Source organism: Lepidochelys kempii, chromosome 3, assembly GCF_965140265.1.
Source record: "Lepidochelys kempii isolate rLepKem1 chromosome 3, rLepKem1.hap2, whole genome shotgun sequence".
NCBI classification, from domain to species: domain Eukaryota; kingdom Metazoa; phylum Chordata; order Testudines; family Cheloniidae; genus Lepidochelys; species Lepidochelys kempii.
The window spans coordinates 159,160,542-159,177,913 of NC_133258.1; the positions used below are offsets into that span (position 1 = coordinate 159,160,542).

General features: G+C 41.9%; 1 protein-coding gene across 3 annotated transcripts in view; it reads left to right on the forward strand.

The window, feature by feature from the left end:
• The window catches only part of NVL (nuclear VCP like), a 72,878-nt gene that overhangs the window by 23,054 nt on the left and 32,452 nt on the right, over positions 1–17,372 (forward strand). For all 3 annotated transcript variants that reach the window (XM_073338760.1, XM_073338759.1, XM_073338761.1), the window contains 5 exons: positions 2,214–2,432; positions 4,014–4,118; positions 6,143–6,205; positions 8,485–8,604; positions 11,212–11,311. In XM_073338760.1, the coding sequence (XP_073194861.1) occupies positions 2,214–2,432; positions 4,014–4,118; positions 6,143–6,205; positions 8,485–8,604; positions 11,212–11,311 (607 nt within the window). The remainder of the gene's footprint in view (positions 1–2,213; positions 2,433–4,013; positions 4,119–6,142; positions 6,206–8,484; positions 8,605–11,211; positions 11,312–17,372) is intronic.

Here is a 17,372-nt window from a genome sequence, read left to right on the forward strand (position 1 = left end):
TCATGACTCATGCTCCTCACCTGTTTCCAGAACACTAGGAGTGAGTGATTTTGTTGTTGTTGTTTGTTGTTAAGGCAAATAGCTGCAACTCTCATGTCAGCATGATCAAAGAGGTTTCTGATTATTGGGGAAACACTCAGGGATCTGTATACTAAGGACTGGTAAGATCAATTCTGATGACAGTATCCTAGGACTACATTAGACAGTCAACAGTAACATATGCTTATTATAAAAATAAACACACAAAAATCTTTTTCTACAGCAATTCATCCAATCTACAAAAACCAAGCATTCACACTTGTTGAGTTTCACCCCTCAAAGTGATGTAGTTGGGATTTTTTTGGGGGGGCGGCAGGTGGGAAAGGGTCTGAAGGAAATGTTGGACACTAGAAAAATGTTAGTCACATGGCCATTTTTGAAACAGTCAAGCAAACCTCACCCGACATTTCCCCTCCATGAACTGCTGTGGGAAAATCAAGCAACCAAAAGACAGAATTTTGTAGACCTTTTGAACCTCTACTGAAATGGAAATCCTGGAGCTACCATCCCACCTTAATATTACCATACCATGTTAGGACCAGAGGGAGAGTTAATGGTGCAAGGTGGAGTTATTTGGTCAAGGAATTCTCTGATAAAAGCCTCTCAGTAAGGAGCTGATTTCAATTATCAATGCTTTAAACTCCAAATGCTAGGGAGATTGTTCCCGCCGAAGACCTGCATAGTATTCACCCTCTCCCTTCAGAGTCTGTCTGGACCACAGTTTGCCAGATGGGGCAGTGTTAAGCAATGCAAGGTGCTCTCTGTCGTTCACTGCCACCGTACCCAGAGCCTGAAGATCAAACACCGATCTGGTCAGCTTCGGGGAACAAGAGAGGGTGACTGGAAATTGCATATAGCAATTGCACAGCATTAACCACAGAACCTAAAAATAGATGCAGTGATGCAGAGAAATGTACTGAAAGCTTGTTATAAATGAGCATCGACTTTTAAGGGCTACATACAACTGAATGTAAATGCATGGCTGAAATTCCCAGTGCTGCTACGCAGAACCAGTAATTTGTTCTCTGTTATGAGCAATTGTGGCACCTTAGAGACTAACCAATTTATTTGAGCATGAGCTTTCGTGAGCTACACTCCTTTTCTTTTTGCGAATACAGACTAACACGGCTGTTACTCTGAAACCTGTTATGAGCAATGACCTTTTTAAATAGAATTAATGAATTTTGACAGATTTGTTGGCAGTCCCAACAGAAGAGGTCAAGAACTGCATGTGCAGCGTGGAGAGAACTCTCTCCAGAGCAGTGTGGGAGAAAGTTTGTGTTACCACTGCCCATGTTAGACTTGTGTGTGTGTGTATATATACACACACACACCTCTACCCTGATATAACGCGGTCCTCGGGAGCCAAAAAATCTTACCGCATTATAGGTGAAACCGCATCATATCGAACTTGCTTTGGCCTTGAGCATTTCCATTATTAATAGTCAGCAAATCATTTTTGTTAGAACTAACATGGTATATGCAGTATTCCCCCTGCTCCTTGTCCCCTCCTTGTCCGCTGAGTACTCCCTCCAGAGACCTCCCACCCCAACCACCCCTCCTAAGACCCCACCCCATCTAAGCACCCCCTGCTCCTTGTCCCCTGACCGCCCCCTCCAGAGACGCCCAACCCCCCTCTGCCCTGACCACCCCCCGAGACCCTCTGCCCCTTATCCAACCCCTCAGCCCCCATCCCAGCACCTTTAACACGCCACTCAGAGCAGCGTGTCGGAGCCAGACACGCTGACTCGCGGATCCCCAGAGCAAGCAGCCCCACCCCCCAGAGCGCTGCTTTACTGCATTATATCCGAATTCGTGTTTATATCGGGTTGTGTTATATTGGGGTAGAGGTGTGTGTGTGTGTGTATATGTGTGTGTGTATATATATGTGTGTGTGTGTGTGTGTATATATATGTGTGTGTGTGTGTGTATATGTGTGTGTGTGTGTGTATATATATATATATATACACACAAACATACATATAAAATGATTTAAACTCCAGGGTAGTCCGCCTGTTACCTTTCTCCAGTGTTAAATTCACACGCACTGTGTCGTGAATGTTACCACATTGGACTCTTGACAGGCTTTGGCTGTAGGGAAGACCCTGAGAAAAATGGTATTTGTTCTTAAAATCTTGTCCTTTGTTTCTTCTTCCCACCGCCCTCTCCCTCAGGATGAATTGCAGAGGCTGCTAGAGTTGCTAAAGGAGCAAAATCCCCTGCTTGAGGAGCAGCTGCAGAAGCTCTGCATTGAAATGAATGATTTCATTGTTGCGCTGTCTTCGGTGCAGCCCTCTGCCAAGAGAGAAGGCTTTGTCACCGTCCCTGATGTGACATGGGCGGATGTTGGAGCCCTGGAGGACATTCGGGAGGAGCTCACTATGGCAATACTGGTAGGCATGAATGCTGTTTAAAGTCCTGTTAGGGAGTGCCAGGTTAAGATATCTAGCCGGAGTCAAACTTACATAATGTTTTCTTTGGGCGTATACACAGGGTCTTATGTGTACCACAGCAAACTGGTCCTAAATTTTTTGACAAGGTCCCAGGATTCTGCAGCATGCTGGTGTAGCAAACTGGAAATTTGTGCTGCACTTTCATTTAAAATTATAGCATTCAGAGAGATGTCTAACTAATATAAAAATGAATCATAATAACAATCAAACAATCAAACAAATCTCAAATTCTGAGATTTAATTTATTTTACACTGTCCCCACACTTGTTGAGTTTTTGGTGTGTTGTGAATTTTTGAAGTGATGGATAACTGCATGTGAAGTATCATGGAAGTTTTGGCAGCTGTGTTGGGGTAACTGGGGATTTGGTACCTAGAGGAATGAGAGGCCGTTTGGTGTTTTGGGATAAGCATATCAGCTGGATGCTTCTGCTATGAAAGTACCAGCCATGAAATAGTCGTCTTAGCATATGTGCAACTTGCCTCAGGAGGCACGTGACCAGGATTCATGACCGAATTTGGTCTGCTGGTTTCTGACAGGGATTGCGACGTGAACGCTGATCCATGTCCCCCCAGTGAAATAGTTGATGATGATGATGATGATGAACTATGAAACAAAAAGGTGGCAATACCTGATTGAGGTGAATAAAAGAGATTGCACTTCTCTGAGCTATCATTTTAAAATATCTGTAAACTCAAGAGGATAATTGCATTGATTTACACACACACTTTACATTTTCAAATTTTATCTTCACAATATGGGCTAGGAAAATATTTTACTTTTAAAGGAAAGCCTACATTCTAGAGCATAGTTCTGTGGCAAGGGATAGATTCTACTGCCAATTCCATAGCCACGGTACATGGGGCCCTCTACATGTACCTAGAATGTATTAGTGCATAATTTTGTCCATGGTTCTGTATGTCTTTATTAAGATCCTGATAGCCAATTTTGTAAGGCCTTGTTTCTAGTGTTCTGAAAACTCTGCTTTGTTGTATCTGATGTTTACTGCTGGTAAAATATTCACAATTTTATGAATGAACTAACTAATATACAACTAACTTTCTCTGGTTGATCTAATTGGTCTTGGTTAATGATGAAACATTTATGGGGACATTTATTTTATGGTTTTGAACTGTTAGAGTGAATTTAGGTCTAAGACTTTTCTGACAATTTGCTAAACTTTATTTTCTAACTTGTAAAATAATTGTGCATGCATTTCTCACTGCAATTTCCTCTTCCTCAACAGGCCTTTACATAAACTGGGCATTCATGGTGGGCTTAAGTAATAGGTTTTTAATAAAACTGTTTAGAGTCAATGTCTGCACCTAAATTATGCACAACATAGTCATTTGCTTCCACAAGCCAGTACCTACTCACCTATTTTTCAGCTCCAAATATGCCCATATTTTTGCTTGTTCAGTTTCGGTGCAGAGTTATGCACCTTTTGCTTTGGCTTTAGTTTGCAGTTAGATGAAAATTGAGTAATTTCTGTCACTGATAACTGTTTGGGTTTTTTTTTATAGGCACCTGTGCGGAATCCAGAGCAATTCAAAGCTCTTGGCCTGACAACTCCAGCTGGTGTTCTACTTGCAGGGCCTCCTGGGTGTGGCAAAACACTTCTGGCAAAGGTAGGAGTTTAGTAATTCACACCCTGCATATGACTACTGGAAGGTGGGAGAGAACCAAAATTAGACCAGAGAGTCCTAGAAAAGAAGTAGATCTTTTTGTAAGAATGACCAGTTGGCTTCTAACAGAAAATAACTGGGTCCAGGCCATTGTCAAGGTTCCTTCCCCACTCTGAACTCTAGGGTACAGATGTGGGGACCTGCATGAAAATCCCCTAAGCTTATTTTTTACCAGCTTAGGTTAAAACTTCCCCAAGGTACAAACTGTTTTACCTTTTGCCCATAGACGCTTGGTGGTGGCAGCAATAAAGTCCAACAAACATATAACCGGGAAAGAGCCCGCTTGGAAACGTCTTTTCCCCCCCCAAAATCCTCCCCAAATCCTACACCCCCTTTCCTGGGGAAGGCTTGATAAAAATCCTCACCAATTTGCATAGATGAACACAGACCCAAACCCTTGGATCTTAAGAACAATGAAAAAGCAATCAGGTTCTTAAAAGAAGAATTTTAATTGAAGAAAAAGTAAAAGAATCACCTCTGTAAAATCAGGATGGTAAATACCTTACAGGGTAATCAGATTCAAAACATAGAGAATCCCTCTAGGCAAAACCTAAAGTTACAAAAAGACATAAAAACAGGAATATACATTCCATTCAGCACAACTTATTTTATCAGCCATTTAAACAAAACAGAATCTAACGTATATATAGCTAGATTACTTACTAAGTTCTAAGACTCCATTCCTGTTCTGTCCCTGGCAAAAGCATCACACAGACAGAGAGAACCTTTGTTTCTCTCCTCTCTCTCCCCCCCCCCCCCCACCTCCCCTCCAGCTTTGAAAGTATCTTGTCTCCTCATTGGTCATTTTGGTCAGGTGCCAGCGAGATTATCCTAGCTTCTTAACCCTTTACAGGTGAAAGAGTTTTTCCTCTGGCCTGGAGGGATTTTAGAAGTGTTTACCCTTCCCTTTATATTTGACGGCCATATAATAGGAGTTGAGCTCCTGCACTTACCCCATCAGGAGTTGGAGTACAAGATTTTCTTTGGAAGTTATTCAGTTTCTTAGTAAAATAATCATGGTTTAACTTGAATGGGGCAAAAACAAGGCAAAGAATTAAATTATAAAAATAAAATAGTAAATAGAGGAAAGAAAATGGTTCATTTATAAGGTGCTCATCACTGTGGAATTTTCCACTGTGGGGGGTGTGATCAGACCTGGTTGGCTGTGCTTTTTTTTTTCTTTACCTTATTCCTTCTATTGCAAATGCTCTTGCGTTCCTGTTGGAGCATTACATTTCTTATGGCCTTCCTCCCTCTCCAGCACCCAAAATTTTCTGACCAGTTGTTGTCTTTGAACATCGAGCGCTGTTTATGGGCTGAAATTTTTGTGTAGCTCTCATCAGTCAATGAGAACTGTGCAGGCAATGTCTTAAAAATAGAGCTGGGCACAATTTTTCTGACAAAGGTTTTTTGCCAAAAAAACCCTACATTGGAGTTGGCTGAAATATTTTGTGAACTTGTAATGAATTTCCTAAAGTGTTTCAGCCCCACCAAAAGATCTGAAAAGGTTGAAATAACTTTCTTTTTGAATTTTACTTTAGTTTTATGTTTAAAAAAGGCTAAAAACCTCAGAAACAAAATGTTTTATTTGACCCAAAAATGATTATTTTTTTTTTCATTTCTCCCAAAAAAAAAAAATAAAAACCCTTTTGTTTTGGATGAACCCAAAACTTTGTGTTTGTTTTTAGGGAGTGGGTAAAGGGATAGTATATCTCCTAATGAGCTTTGTATATTTTGACAAAGTCTTGACAGGTGATCTCCTTTTCCTTGATGGTCTTCGTAGTTCAGTGGACAGGATAAAAAATAATATCCCAGCTCAGTGTCAGCATCTGGAATCTTGCCAAACCAGTCAAGGAGAGAAAATGAATCGCATTTTTATTTTTACTATGATGATTCCCCAGAGACTTCAGAAAGTCTGAGGATAAAGAGTGGGAGCTGAATTATATCTGTCTTGATCTTTTTGTTAGGCTGTAGCAAATGAGTCTGGACTGAACTTCATCTCTGTGAAAGGTCCTGAACTGTTAAATATGGTAAGTTTTTTGCTTATGGCACCTTGGCCTCTGCTGTTCATTGAATTATTGGCTAAAGCCTGGGACAAGTGAGAATCCTAACCGTTACATAGATGATAGTTTGCACAACAAAAATTGCATTGTATAACCTCTTCCTCGTTCTTCTAGCCCTTATGGCAGGCAGGTTGCTCTCTAGAGCAGTGGTCTCCAACTGTTTTACGCACAAGATCGCTTTTTGAATTTAAGTGCAATCCAGGACCTACCCCGCCCTGCTCACTCCATCTCCTCTCCCTCTGTCACTCGCTCTCCCCCACCCTCACTCACTTTCACTGGGAGGGGGTGTGGGCTCCGGGCTGGGGTGAAGGGGTTCGGAGTGTGGGAAGGGGCTCCGAGATGAGCCTGGGGCAGGGGGTTGGGGTGCAGGAGAGGGTGCGAGTTGCAAGCTCTGGGAGGAAATTTGAGTGCAGGAGTGGGCTCCGGACTGGGGCAGAGTGTTTGGGTACAGGAGGGGGTATAGAGTGCTGGCTCTGGGAGGGGGCTCAGGGATGGGGCAAGGGCTCGGGGTGCTGGCTCAGGCCTGGGGGTTGGGATGTGGGAGAAGTGCGGGCTCCTTCCGGGCGGCACTTACCTCGGGTGGCTCCCTGTTAGTGATGCAGCGAGACTAAGACATGCTGTCTGCCTGCCCCGGCCCCACGCTGCTCCTGGAAGCAGCCAGCCCTCCCCTGGGCGCGGGGGGGAAAAGGGAGGCATATGGCTCCAAGCACTGCCCCTCCCTACGGGCATCATCCCCGCAGTTCCCATTGGCCATAGTTCCCTGTTCCCAGCCAATGGGAGCTGCAGGGGTGGTGCTTGCAGGCAGGAGCAGCATGTGGAGACCCCTGCCCCTCCACCCCAGGAGCCCTGCCCTAACCCCACTGCGCCGCTGGACTTTTAGTGGCTGGAGATCACAATCGACTTGTCAGAGGCTCCAGGATCGATCAGTCGATCGCAATCTACTGGTTGGTGACCACTGCTCTAGAAAGAGGAAAGAAGAATTTTAGGTGGCTTAGATCTGTCCCAGTTCAAACAACCTCTCATGGTAAAGAAAATGAGGCCGTGGGGGGCCTGGTGAAGTAGCCAGTTACTTCCATCTTTGCCAGTATGTAAGAAAGACTAAGGACAAATTTTCATTCTTAATGGGAGCTGTAGGTCCTCAGCATATCTACAAATCAGGCCACCTACCTAAGCAAACTAACTACTAAACTAACTTGAGGCAATCAAGCTTGAAAATGTTATCAAAACTCATTCCCAATCTACTTTTAATAGAGGTTTAAACATCAGAAAAGATGTCAATGTTCAAGATATGTTGCTTAAATGTCACTGCTTTTTATGATCAACGATTAACACTAGTTTGAAGCTTCAGTCTCTCATATTTCTGAGCACTGGGCTTAGAAACACTTACAGTAATTAAATTTTAATATGTGCTACAGTTGATTCAAAGTGAGAAGTGTGTTGAGCACAATGGCTTCCGCCTTAGTTTTTCAAAGCAGAGTTGGAGGAGTGTAACACTTAACTGCTTATCGGTAGTGGGTGAAGTAAAACTAGAAACAATGGATTTGATTGATTGTCCTGGGTTTCCTAAAGTCTGCTGAAAGAGATCCCCTTAGGCAGGGAAAGAGAAATCCGCCATAGTGGGGATCCCTGTCTCCTTAAGTGCAAAGAGAAACTGTTTGACTCCTGAACTCTGAGAGTTTTGAAGATAAATGAGTGCCAAGTGTAACAATGGTAAATGAACATGTTTGGAAAAATGAAACATTCCTATTCAGAATTTGAACAAATTTTTTTACAAGTAATGACTGACTGCTTTTGAGTGAACCTCTCACTTCTATTTCAATTGTTCCTTTCTATATTCATATTATTACAATATGAACTTCAGATGATGCAAATCTGTGGATGACTCTGATAACTAAAATGATGTGACCGGCTGAAGATCCATGAAGGTTCTAGTGAAGAATTTAACTATTAATTCTTAGTCAAAACACCACAGATATAATTTTTTTTTAAAAAAGGGGGGGATTCTTGCCTGTTTGGCACTGAAGCTGTGTTGCATGTAACATTTTATCAAATGTGAGCATGTGTAACTGAGAGACATCACAAAGATAAACAGTTCAGATGTAAATTTGTCCCCAATTAAAAAAAATGATGTGGCAGACTTAAATGGAGTGAACTGGCAACCCTCAAATTATGGGTTAAATTGGGGTTGTCAGGCAACATGTAGATGTCTCACGTAGTTTCATTGAGCTTTGTCTTGCTTATTTCAGTATGTTGGTGAAAGTGAGCGTGCTGTACGTCAGGTATTCCAGCGGGCCAGAAATTCAGCCCCTTGCGTTATATTCTTTGATGAAGTTGACGCTTTGTGCCCTCGGAGATCAGACCGTGAGGTGAGTCTGAAAACACCTCCACAAGTAACTTCACTCGGTTTTGGATTTCAGAGTAGGGAGTGTATTGTGTAAACTGTCAAATACTGTCTCATTGGTCCCTTCCTCAGAGACCATTCAGTCTGCTGTCTCCCAGAAACAATAATTCAATTTCAGGGTTGCCCCATAGATTTAAGCCAAAGATAAAAATGCAAGCACCAAATATGGAATTGGGTATGATACCTACTCCTGCTGATCTCTGTGCTCATAGGTATATGCAAATCGCTCTTGGATTATGGAAAATTCCTCCAATTGAGATATGTTAGTTTGGGAGTCGCAATATCTCTTGTCACTGGAAAGCCATAATGGAAAATAGTTTGCAGTTTAGTGTCGTAACTGCAAAATCGGGCCAAATCCTGAACCCTGTTTGCAGTAATGATGGGAACAGAAGCTCCTTTTTGTCATGTATGCTGAGTCTGTGCTGGCCCAACCAATAAAGGAACTGTTTTATGGCAGGAGCAGAGTGGTATATATGGCCTTCATAGCTGCTTCACCAGAGGAACCCATCTGTCTTGATTGCCTTGTGGAAGAGAAACTTGAGCATTGTCCACATGTGGAATTAGCTCCTATTTAAGTCATCAGTGTAGCTGCACCAGCACAAATTCCCATGCATACAAGGAAAGCAGCAATTTGCATTGGTGGAGTTGATGCCTGCTTGAAATCAGAGTTCCACCAGTGCAAATCGCAGCTTTCCTCATATAAGCTAGGGATTTGGGCTACAGCAGCTACACCAATGGCTGAAATTAGGCTAATTTTAAGTGTAGAGCACAACTTTGTTTGGATGAGTACAGACATGTTGCTATATAGATGTTCAAAGATGGAGCCCATTTGAAGTTTTCTACAGCTACCTGGAGCTTTCATGCCCTCTGTGTAGCCATGGAGTCACTGTGTCTGTGCATTGTCATCGGTGGGTTGGGCAGAGTGCAACTCCTTCCTATGGGTAGGAAGGAGGGAGTTTGAGCAGCTTGCCTCTAAGTACCCTGTTCCTACCCCATCTTCAGAAAGTGCAGAGATTTATATTGTTGCAAAGCACAGCTAGGCTGATGAGTCCCTGCCAGGCCTGCGCTGTGAACTCTATAGGACTTGGATTTGGGGCCCAAATCAATATAAACGCTATGGGCCTGGTTCATTTTGTTACTCCAGTTTTTACATTGGTGTAGCTTCAGTGAAATTACATCAGCATAAAACTGGAGTAATGCAGTAGTGAATCAGACCCTAGTTATGTATAGTTCCTCAACATAATTTTAAGAACTCCCTGTCCTACGGTTATCGAGCTCAAGGAAACTGGTGCTGTTTTGCCTACTATGCTCCAGTATCAGAGCTATAATTCTTGTGGTGCATAGTTGGGATTCTTATCATCTTAGGTGTTTCCATTTGCTCTTTATAATAATGTGTGTGTTTCTACCATTGATTGGATTATCTGTCAAATCTGGACAGGTTGATGGTTTTGTATATTTAATTTCTGAATAAAATTATAAATCTTAAAACAACCAACTAGACATCTGCAGAATCACCAAACAACCTCCTCTTGTAATTGAGCCCTTGTCCCCTACCCCCCATACCTCTCCACCTATTCTTCCTTGTCATGTCTACTTACATTTGTGTGCTAATAGAGGCATATTTCTAGCCATTGCTCTTAGCCTAACTTTCATGAAAAGCAAAGTTCAATAGGATTCCACTTTTTTAAGAGAGGCTTATAAGTCTACTTCTGCTAATAGAATCCCTGTCCAAGATCTTGTAATTTTAAAGCATGTGTTGAGTAGTATACAATAGAGTTTAGAACAGTAGTAGCTATAATGGGGATGTTAGTACAGTAGGACCTCAGAGTTATGAACACCTCGGGAATGGAGGTTGTTGATAACTGAACAAAACGTTATGGTGATTCTCTCAAAAGTGTGCTACTGAACATTGACTTAATACAGCTTTGAAACTTTACTATACAGAAGAAAAATGCTGGTTTCTTATTTTTTTAGTAGTTTGTTTAACACAGTACTGTACTATGTTTGCTGCCTTTTTTGGGAGGGTGTCACTGCTGCTGTCCGATTGTGTATGTGTCATTCCAAATGAGATGTGTGGTTGACTAGTCAGTTTGTAACTCGGGTGTTCCTAACTCTGAGGTTCTACTGCATTTAATTATGAGTTGAGTTGAGCTGGTCAAAATGTATTTGGTTTAGAAGTTTAATTGGGCAGGGCTCTCAAAGCCTATGTATATGTGGTTTTTATTGTCTATACTTAAGCAAGACAAACAGAATGGCCGGTGGTTCAAGCGGCGAGTGCTTCACAGGATAGCATAGTCCTAATTTTTTTTTATTTAATGAGGAGGAGGCGGCTTGTCACCTCTTACATAGGAGATGTGTGCCAGGTGCAAAGGTGGCGTGACACATGAAATTGGGTTGGTGGTGAGCAAAGGAGATGAGGGAAGTGGTCAGGAATGAATCTTGATCAAAGTGCTGCGAGAGAAGCATAATCTTGGAGTGGTATTTTGGAAGACTAATAAGTACTTTTTTCTGTATTTAAATGATTCACTTGCTTGCTTTCTCAATTTTGCTGGAACCACATTATTGTTTTCAGGCAGGTGCCAGTGTCCGTGTGGTAAACCAGTTGCTAACAGAGATGGATGGTCTGGAAAATCGTCAGCAGGTTTTCATTATGGCTGCTACCAACAGGCCAGGTGAGAAACAAAAAACAAACAAACATGCTTGCTTTTTTTGCCACAAAGGGACTCTCGGGTTTAAAAGAATATATTTTAAAAACAAGTACTTTTTATTTGTGTTTCTAAAACCACCTTAACTTACTGCAACTGAAACTACTTTCACTATTTAACTCTTCACCATTTATGTTTACTACTTATGTTTCTCTCTGCTTGAACGATGAAGAGTCATTTTCTGGTTCTCATTTACTAACAAAATGATGCAAGGTTTGGGTTGCAAACACTGCAGGAGATGTGAACTCAAACACTATTTCATAGAGAAGTCAAGAAAACATTTCTACATGAAGGTTGTTTTAAAACCTTAATTTATATAATCTTTTTTAAGGCTTAATTGACTGTGACACTTAAAGCAGGTGTGTTGTCTTGCTTGTATTTTTTGTTTGCATTCTTTAATATTCAGAGGAGGTCAGGTGACTTTCAACTAACCTTTTTGTGTACATAAAAGCACAGTGGTTGTTCAGAGTAAGACCCTGGCATAGATCAAGTTTCATGCAGATAGAGGTCTATTCCAAGTTGTCACAAATAACAGGATGTGAAATGAAGTTAACTTGTTCAGATATAAAGCTGTCTCAGTTGGTTCCTGAATCAGAGCTTATTGAGGTCAATGGAAAAATTGCCATTGACTTCAGTGGGCTTTGAATTAGGTCCTTGGAATTTAGAAAATAAGATTAGAAATAGTGCACACAGTGCATGCTCCTTTCTGCTTATATTGTTTACAGCTCATCTGTGTAGTTTAGGTTTATGGCTTTGTATATATTATACCAGATTTTCCATATATCATCTCCTCGCTCCACTCCAGTACCTTCCTTCTCTCCCCTCTTCACCCCTCCCCTCCGCCCGAAAAAAAAAATTATTCTCAAGAACCCTAGCATGCTCTATTTTTTCAGTTGCCTTCCTCTCATCCTGGACATGTTTCTGTTTCTGACCACTCTGTCCCCATTGTTTGTTGACTCCTGAAATCTTGGGGTATGTCTACATGGCAAGCAGAAACCTATGGTAGCAAGTCTCAGAGCTCAGGTCTACAGATTTGGGCTCGCGCTGCAGAGTTTAAAAATAGCTGTGTAGACGTTTGGGTTGAACCCTCAGGCTCTGAAGCCTAGTGCCCTAGGCTCAGCTCAAGCCCAAACATTGACACAGCTATTTTTAGTACCACAGTGCAAGCTCGAATCTGTAGACCCGAGCTCTGAGACTTGCTGCCATGGGTTTCTTCTTGCTGTGTAGATGTACCCTGGGTGATTTTCATATATGCTAGCAACAGCTTCTCCACTTAATACACACAAAACTGTCTCTTTTTTTTTTGTTTCAACATGACACTTCTTAAAACTCACTCATTACATTATTTGTATAATAGAATCGCTTATCGACCAAACTGAGGCCAGGGTCTCATTCTGCTAGGGATTATACAATCAGAGTAAGAGGCATTCCTTGTCCTGAAGAATTTTCAGTCTCAATGGACAAGGCAAAGAGTGGGTACAAAGAGAGAGAACTTAGAATGAACAATATGAAGGTCTGCAAATGCTGTGTGTGTTCTGCAGTTCTTTCGGTGTTTGTGGTTTTTAATTTGAGTGGGGTTTTGTTACGAAGGAATTAGATAAATAGAGACAAAGGAAGGGAGAGGGAACATTGAAGAGATGGGGATAAGGTACCTGGGGAGAAGGCGACCAGGCAAGGCATAATGAGTAAAGCTGAAGTAAAGAGACAGGGAGGGTGGGAAATGGAGTGAAATCCAGTCAAGGTAGGCGAAAGAATGTCCAGAATAAAACCTGAAAAAAGCAGTCTGGTCTCATCGGTGCCCTACGATCCCTTCTGCAACTGCTTGTCTCTGCTCCTTCCAGCTGAGTTTCTGGTATCTCTTCTCTGAACTCATGGCTGGGTGGAGGGATGGGGCAGCACAGGCCATGGTGTATCCCCAAAGGGAGGCTCTCCCATGCATGATTCTGGGTCTGAGAGTGCTTGAAGGAGGGGTAATTCCAGAGGGGTCTCACAGCCATACAAAAAGGGGTCGGGGCAGCTATCTCTTGAAACTACATGTCTGCTCCAGTTACAGTTGTAATCCCCACTTGGCACTATGTTTTATTATGCTGTTGAAAACTTTTGAGCAAGTACTTCTTATTAGACAATGGGGGCATTCCACCACACCATCACACCTTATATCTATCAATCGAACTTCCTGTAACTGTCAAAGCACACTTTAAATTTTCGGTTTTTTGTCTGGTAAATTGTCAAATGTCCAGACTTAAAGAACAGGCATATCATCTGCCTGTGCCCCTACAATGTTAATCCCGCCAAACAGAGAACCTCTTACTTGGTATAGGTTCAGTTCAGTACCACATACCTTTAGCACTAGATAAATAATATTGGAAATCTGTTGTTTGAAATGAAATATGCAATCTGGATCCAAAAGGGCTTTCTCACTCACTATGAACAGTCTCCCTCCGAATGTGAATTGTGGGGTGAAGGTATTTTGGCAGTGTACATGCTGCTGTTCTGAAGAGCACAGGTTTGCATTTCTTCCTGCTGAAGAGTACAAATACTTCTACAGTTCTGCTTTAATGGCTTCTTTCAGGTCATATTCATGTTCCCCATAGGCTTGGCTGCCTTCACTACTCCTTTGTCTAACTGAAGTGATTTATCAGCTGTTACCTGCATGCAGTGCATCCACTGGGCACCAAGGCAGGTTCCGTACTTGGAATCTGCTCCTGGAAACAATCAGTACTTCCTGAGTATAGCTAATGAACTCCAAGCAAAGGCTATTAGAAAAGTGCACTCTATGACTGGTACATTATTTGCAGTTACAAAAGGGAACTTATGACTTGGGGGCACATAGTAACTTTTTTTCCCTAGCACCATCTCTCTAGGAGACTGTTTAAATTACATAGAGGCTGTTACCTCATTGTGCCCATTGACGACAATGGGAGATCTTGAGCACTGGATCAGGCCTTTAATTCCCTTACAATGCATACATAGAGCACTGAATAAAGAATGCTGCAGGATGTAATTTCACAGTGTAAAATACTCAGTTTATGTATGATCACTTAAAGATAATGACCAGCTAATATTTTGGATGCAGAAAGAAACACATGCATGAAGATGTTAGACTTCTTGGATGTGTTACAGCTGGGAAAAAAATAGGATTAATAGATGAAGACATCTTGGCAGAATTTACAAATCTATTATTGTATGTACAGAACCTTGAAATGAGCTTTTTGTGCCCAAAGCAAGTATTTAATAATGAGTTTTTAGGAAAATTGAGACCTCTAGCTCATCAGGCTTCATGGATGAATGTATTACATGGCATAAAACCCATTTATTTAAAGTGTATTTGGTGAAAAGATCTGGAATTCATGTGAGAAATGAACCAAACAAAGAAAATGAGCTATCATAGTTACTTAGGATGTGATCCTTAAACTGATGCAGTTCAAAATGTTTAATAGATTATTCTGACTCTTGTGGAATTGAGAGAAGCTCTGTTGGAATTGCTCAGAGAAAAACAGACAACTGTGAATACACAATTTGAAGTTGTTCAAGAATCCAAAAATTCTAGCTTACTATCCTAATGGTAGAAAGATCACACAATTTTTTTTCTGGTCTCTTCAGTTTTATGTATCATGGCAGACTATCACGCCTCCAGTATAGTTATGGACAAATGGTTGCTACTTAGGCCTTGTGCACATACAGTTTGTTCTGCTTTAACTATTCTGGTATAGTTAAAGCAGTGCAACACCTTCTCCCCTCGTGTGGATGCAGTTTGCTGGTATAAAGGTTCTTTATCTTGGTATAGTTCCTCCCATATGCAAAAGGGAATAAGCTATGCAGATACAGATTACCTTTATACTCGTATAAATGCAACCACACTAGGGATTGTACCAATATAACTATTGTTTGGGGGGGAAATGACACCCCTAACTGAAATAGTTATACTGGTACAAAATCTGTGTGTAGAGCAGGCCTTAGTTTAATAGTATCAGTATTGCCCAGACATAAAAGTAAGACTGTAACTTCCTTTAATACTGTAGAGCTGTTGGTAATGGAGACACATACTGAACTTTTGTAAAAACTTTTAAAATATAAAGCCCTTAGGAACTATCTGATTCCTACTTTATGTAGAGAGAAGGATTTATTCTTCACCAGTCCTGTGAAATCTGTAATGATGATGGCGTCACATGCTAAGGGTTCTGAAACAGGACTTCCAACTTCCCCTTAAATACAGGATGTTTCTGAAGTTCTTGTTGCACATACCAAATGACCTTGATGAACTCTCTTAAATCTTTCTCATTACTGCCATAATATCAGAGATTCGATACCCTAAACTTAATTGTATCTCTTTCCTTTTGTATGTGGAACCAAATTCCAACTGTCTAGTTAACCTAAAGAGAATTAAGCCTTAGCGCTCCCAGAATTTCAAGAAATTCAGAGAATGCAAAAGAGGCAGAGTGCTATCTCAGGTAAAGGTCTTTAAAGCTCAGATGGGGTCAAATAATTGTACTGTGTTTTCACTCCACTACCTTCCCAGAATCTGGGATCAAAGACGTCGGTCATGTCTGTGCTACAAAGTTTGGTTGACAAAAGGTACAGCCCCTGAAGTTTGTGTATTGCTCTGGCGCATGTACACTTGGCTGCTTGTGTCAGCACGGCACATACTAAGAGTGCTTGCGTTTAATGTAAAGTGTGGCACGCCCTGAGTAGGTTCCTCACTGTGCCCCGCACTACCATCCAGTGCGATCCCTTTTGGGACATTTTTGCAATGCTTTGTGGCACAGTAGCAAGTGGCCCAGGGATTTGTGGGAGATAAGGTCAAGTTCCCACCATGCCACTTTCTACATCCCATCATACTTTTCACATCCCCGAATTTTTGCTCCATTTTTAAAAAAAACTTTCTCATAGTCCACACGGCACTTGTCGGTATCCACCATCTCTCTGACAGAAGCATGGAGCCTGCAGACCTCAGCACAATTCTCTTGTCTGTTGCTAATACAGGATGCACAATTCTCTAGTATTTGTGCAGCTTGAGGGTGTATTGCTGCAGTTGGGGTTGTGGTGAGCATGATGCAGAGGTGTTTGAGCACAACTGGATGCTGATGGACACTAAACAAAATGCTAGGTTGCTGATGGCGTTCACAAAGCAGCTCCACGTGGCAAAGTGCCATTTCTGGACCCAATAAATGAGCACTGATTGGTGGTTTGGATAATAATGCAGGTTTGGAACAGCAAGCAGTGGCTGCAGAACATTCGGATGCAAAAGGCCACATTTCTGGGGCTGGGTGCCAAATTGCCTCAGCCCTCTGGTGCAGGGACACCAAAATGAGCAGCGTTGAAAGTGGAGAAGCAATTGGCAATCACGCTCTGGAAATTTGCAACACTAAATTGCTGTCAGTCACTGGGCAATCATTTTGGAGTTGGAAAATCTACATTGTGACCCAAGTGTGTAAGGCCGTAAAATGTCTCCTGCTACACAGGACTGTGATTCTCAGTCATTACTGTTACTCTTCTTGGAGGTACCCAGGGTTGTGAGGCACTTTGCTACCACCTGCCCTTAGCATGAGGAAGCCTTGTGCTTGTCATGCGTCAGCCCCCTGACTCCACCGGCCTCGAGCAACACAAGCATCCTCCCACCCCCAGCCTCCACTGTTCCTCTACATGTTAGCAATTGGATGCTCCAATCTCTGAGCATAGCCCTAGAGTATCCTTCTCCTATTCCACTGGACACTTAAAGATTTGAGAAGTAGCAAGTCAGAATATTGGAAACAAATGGTAACATGTAAAATAAAATCATAACACTCATTCTAAAGCCTAGATCATTACCAAGATACTCTCCTGTCTACTGAAGTTTAGCTCACCCAAAACCTTTGCAGCATTTTCCAGACAAAACATTCTGACAGTTTGTCTCTTCGGTAAAAGATCTCAGGCATCTCTTGGTACCCTTAGATACATCAGGACAGTTCTTTGTTCTTTTTCATAAACAGGACACCCTTGTTTTTGTTTTGTTTTTGTTCTTCCCCATGGTCTCCCTCTCTTGTTGACC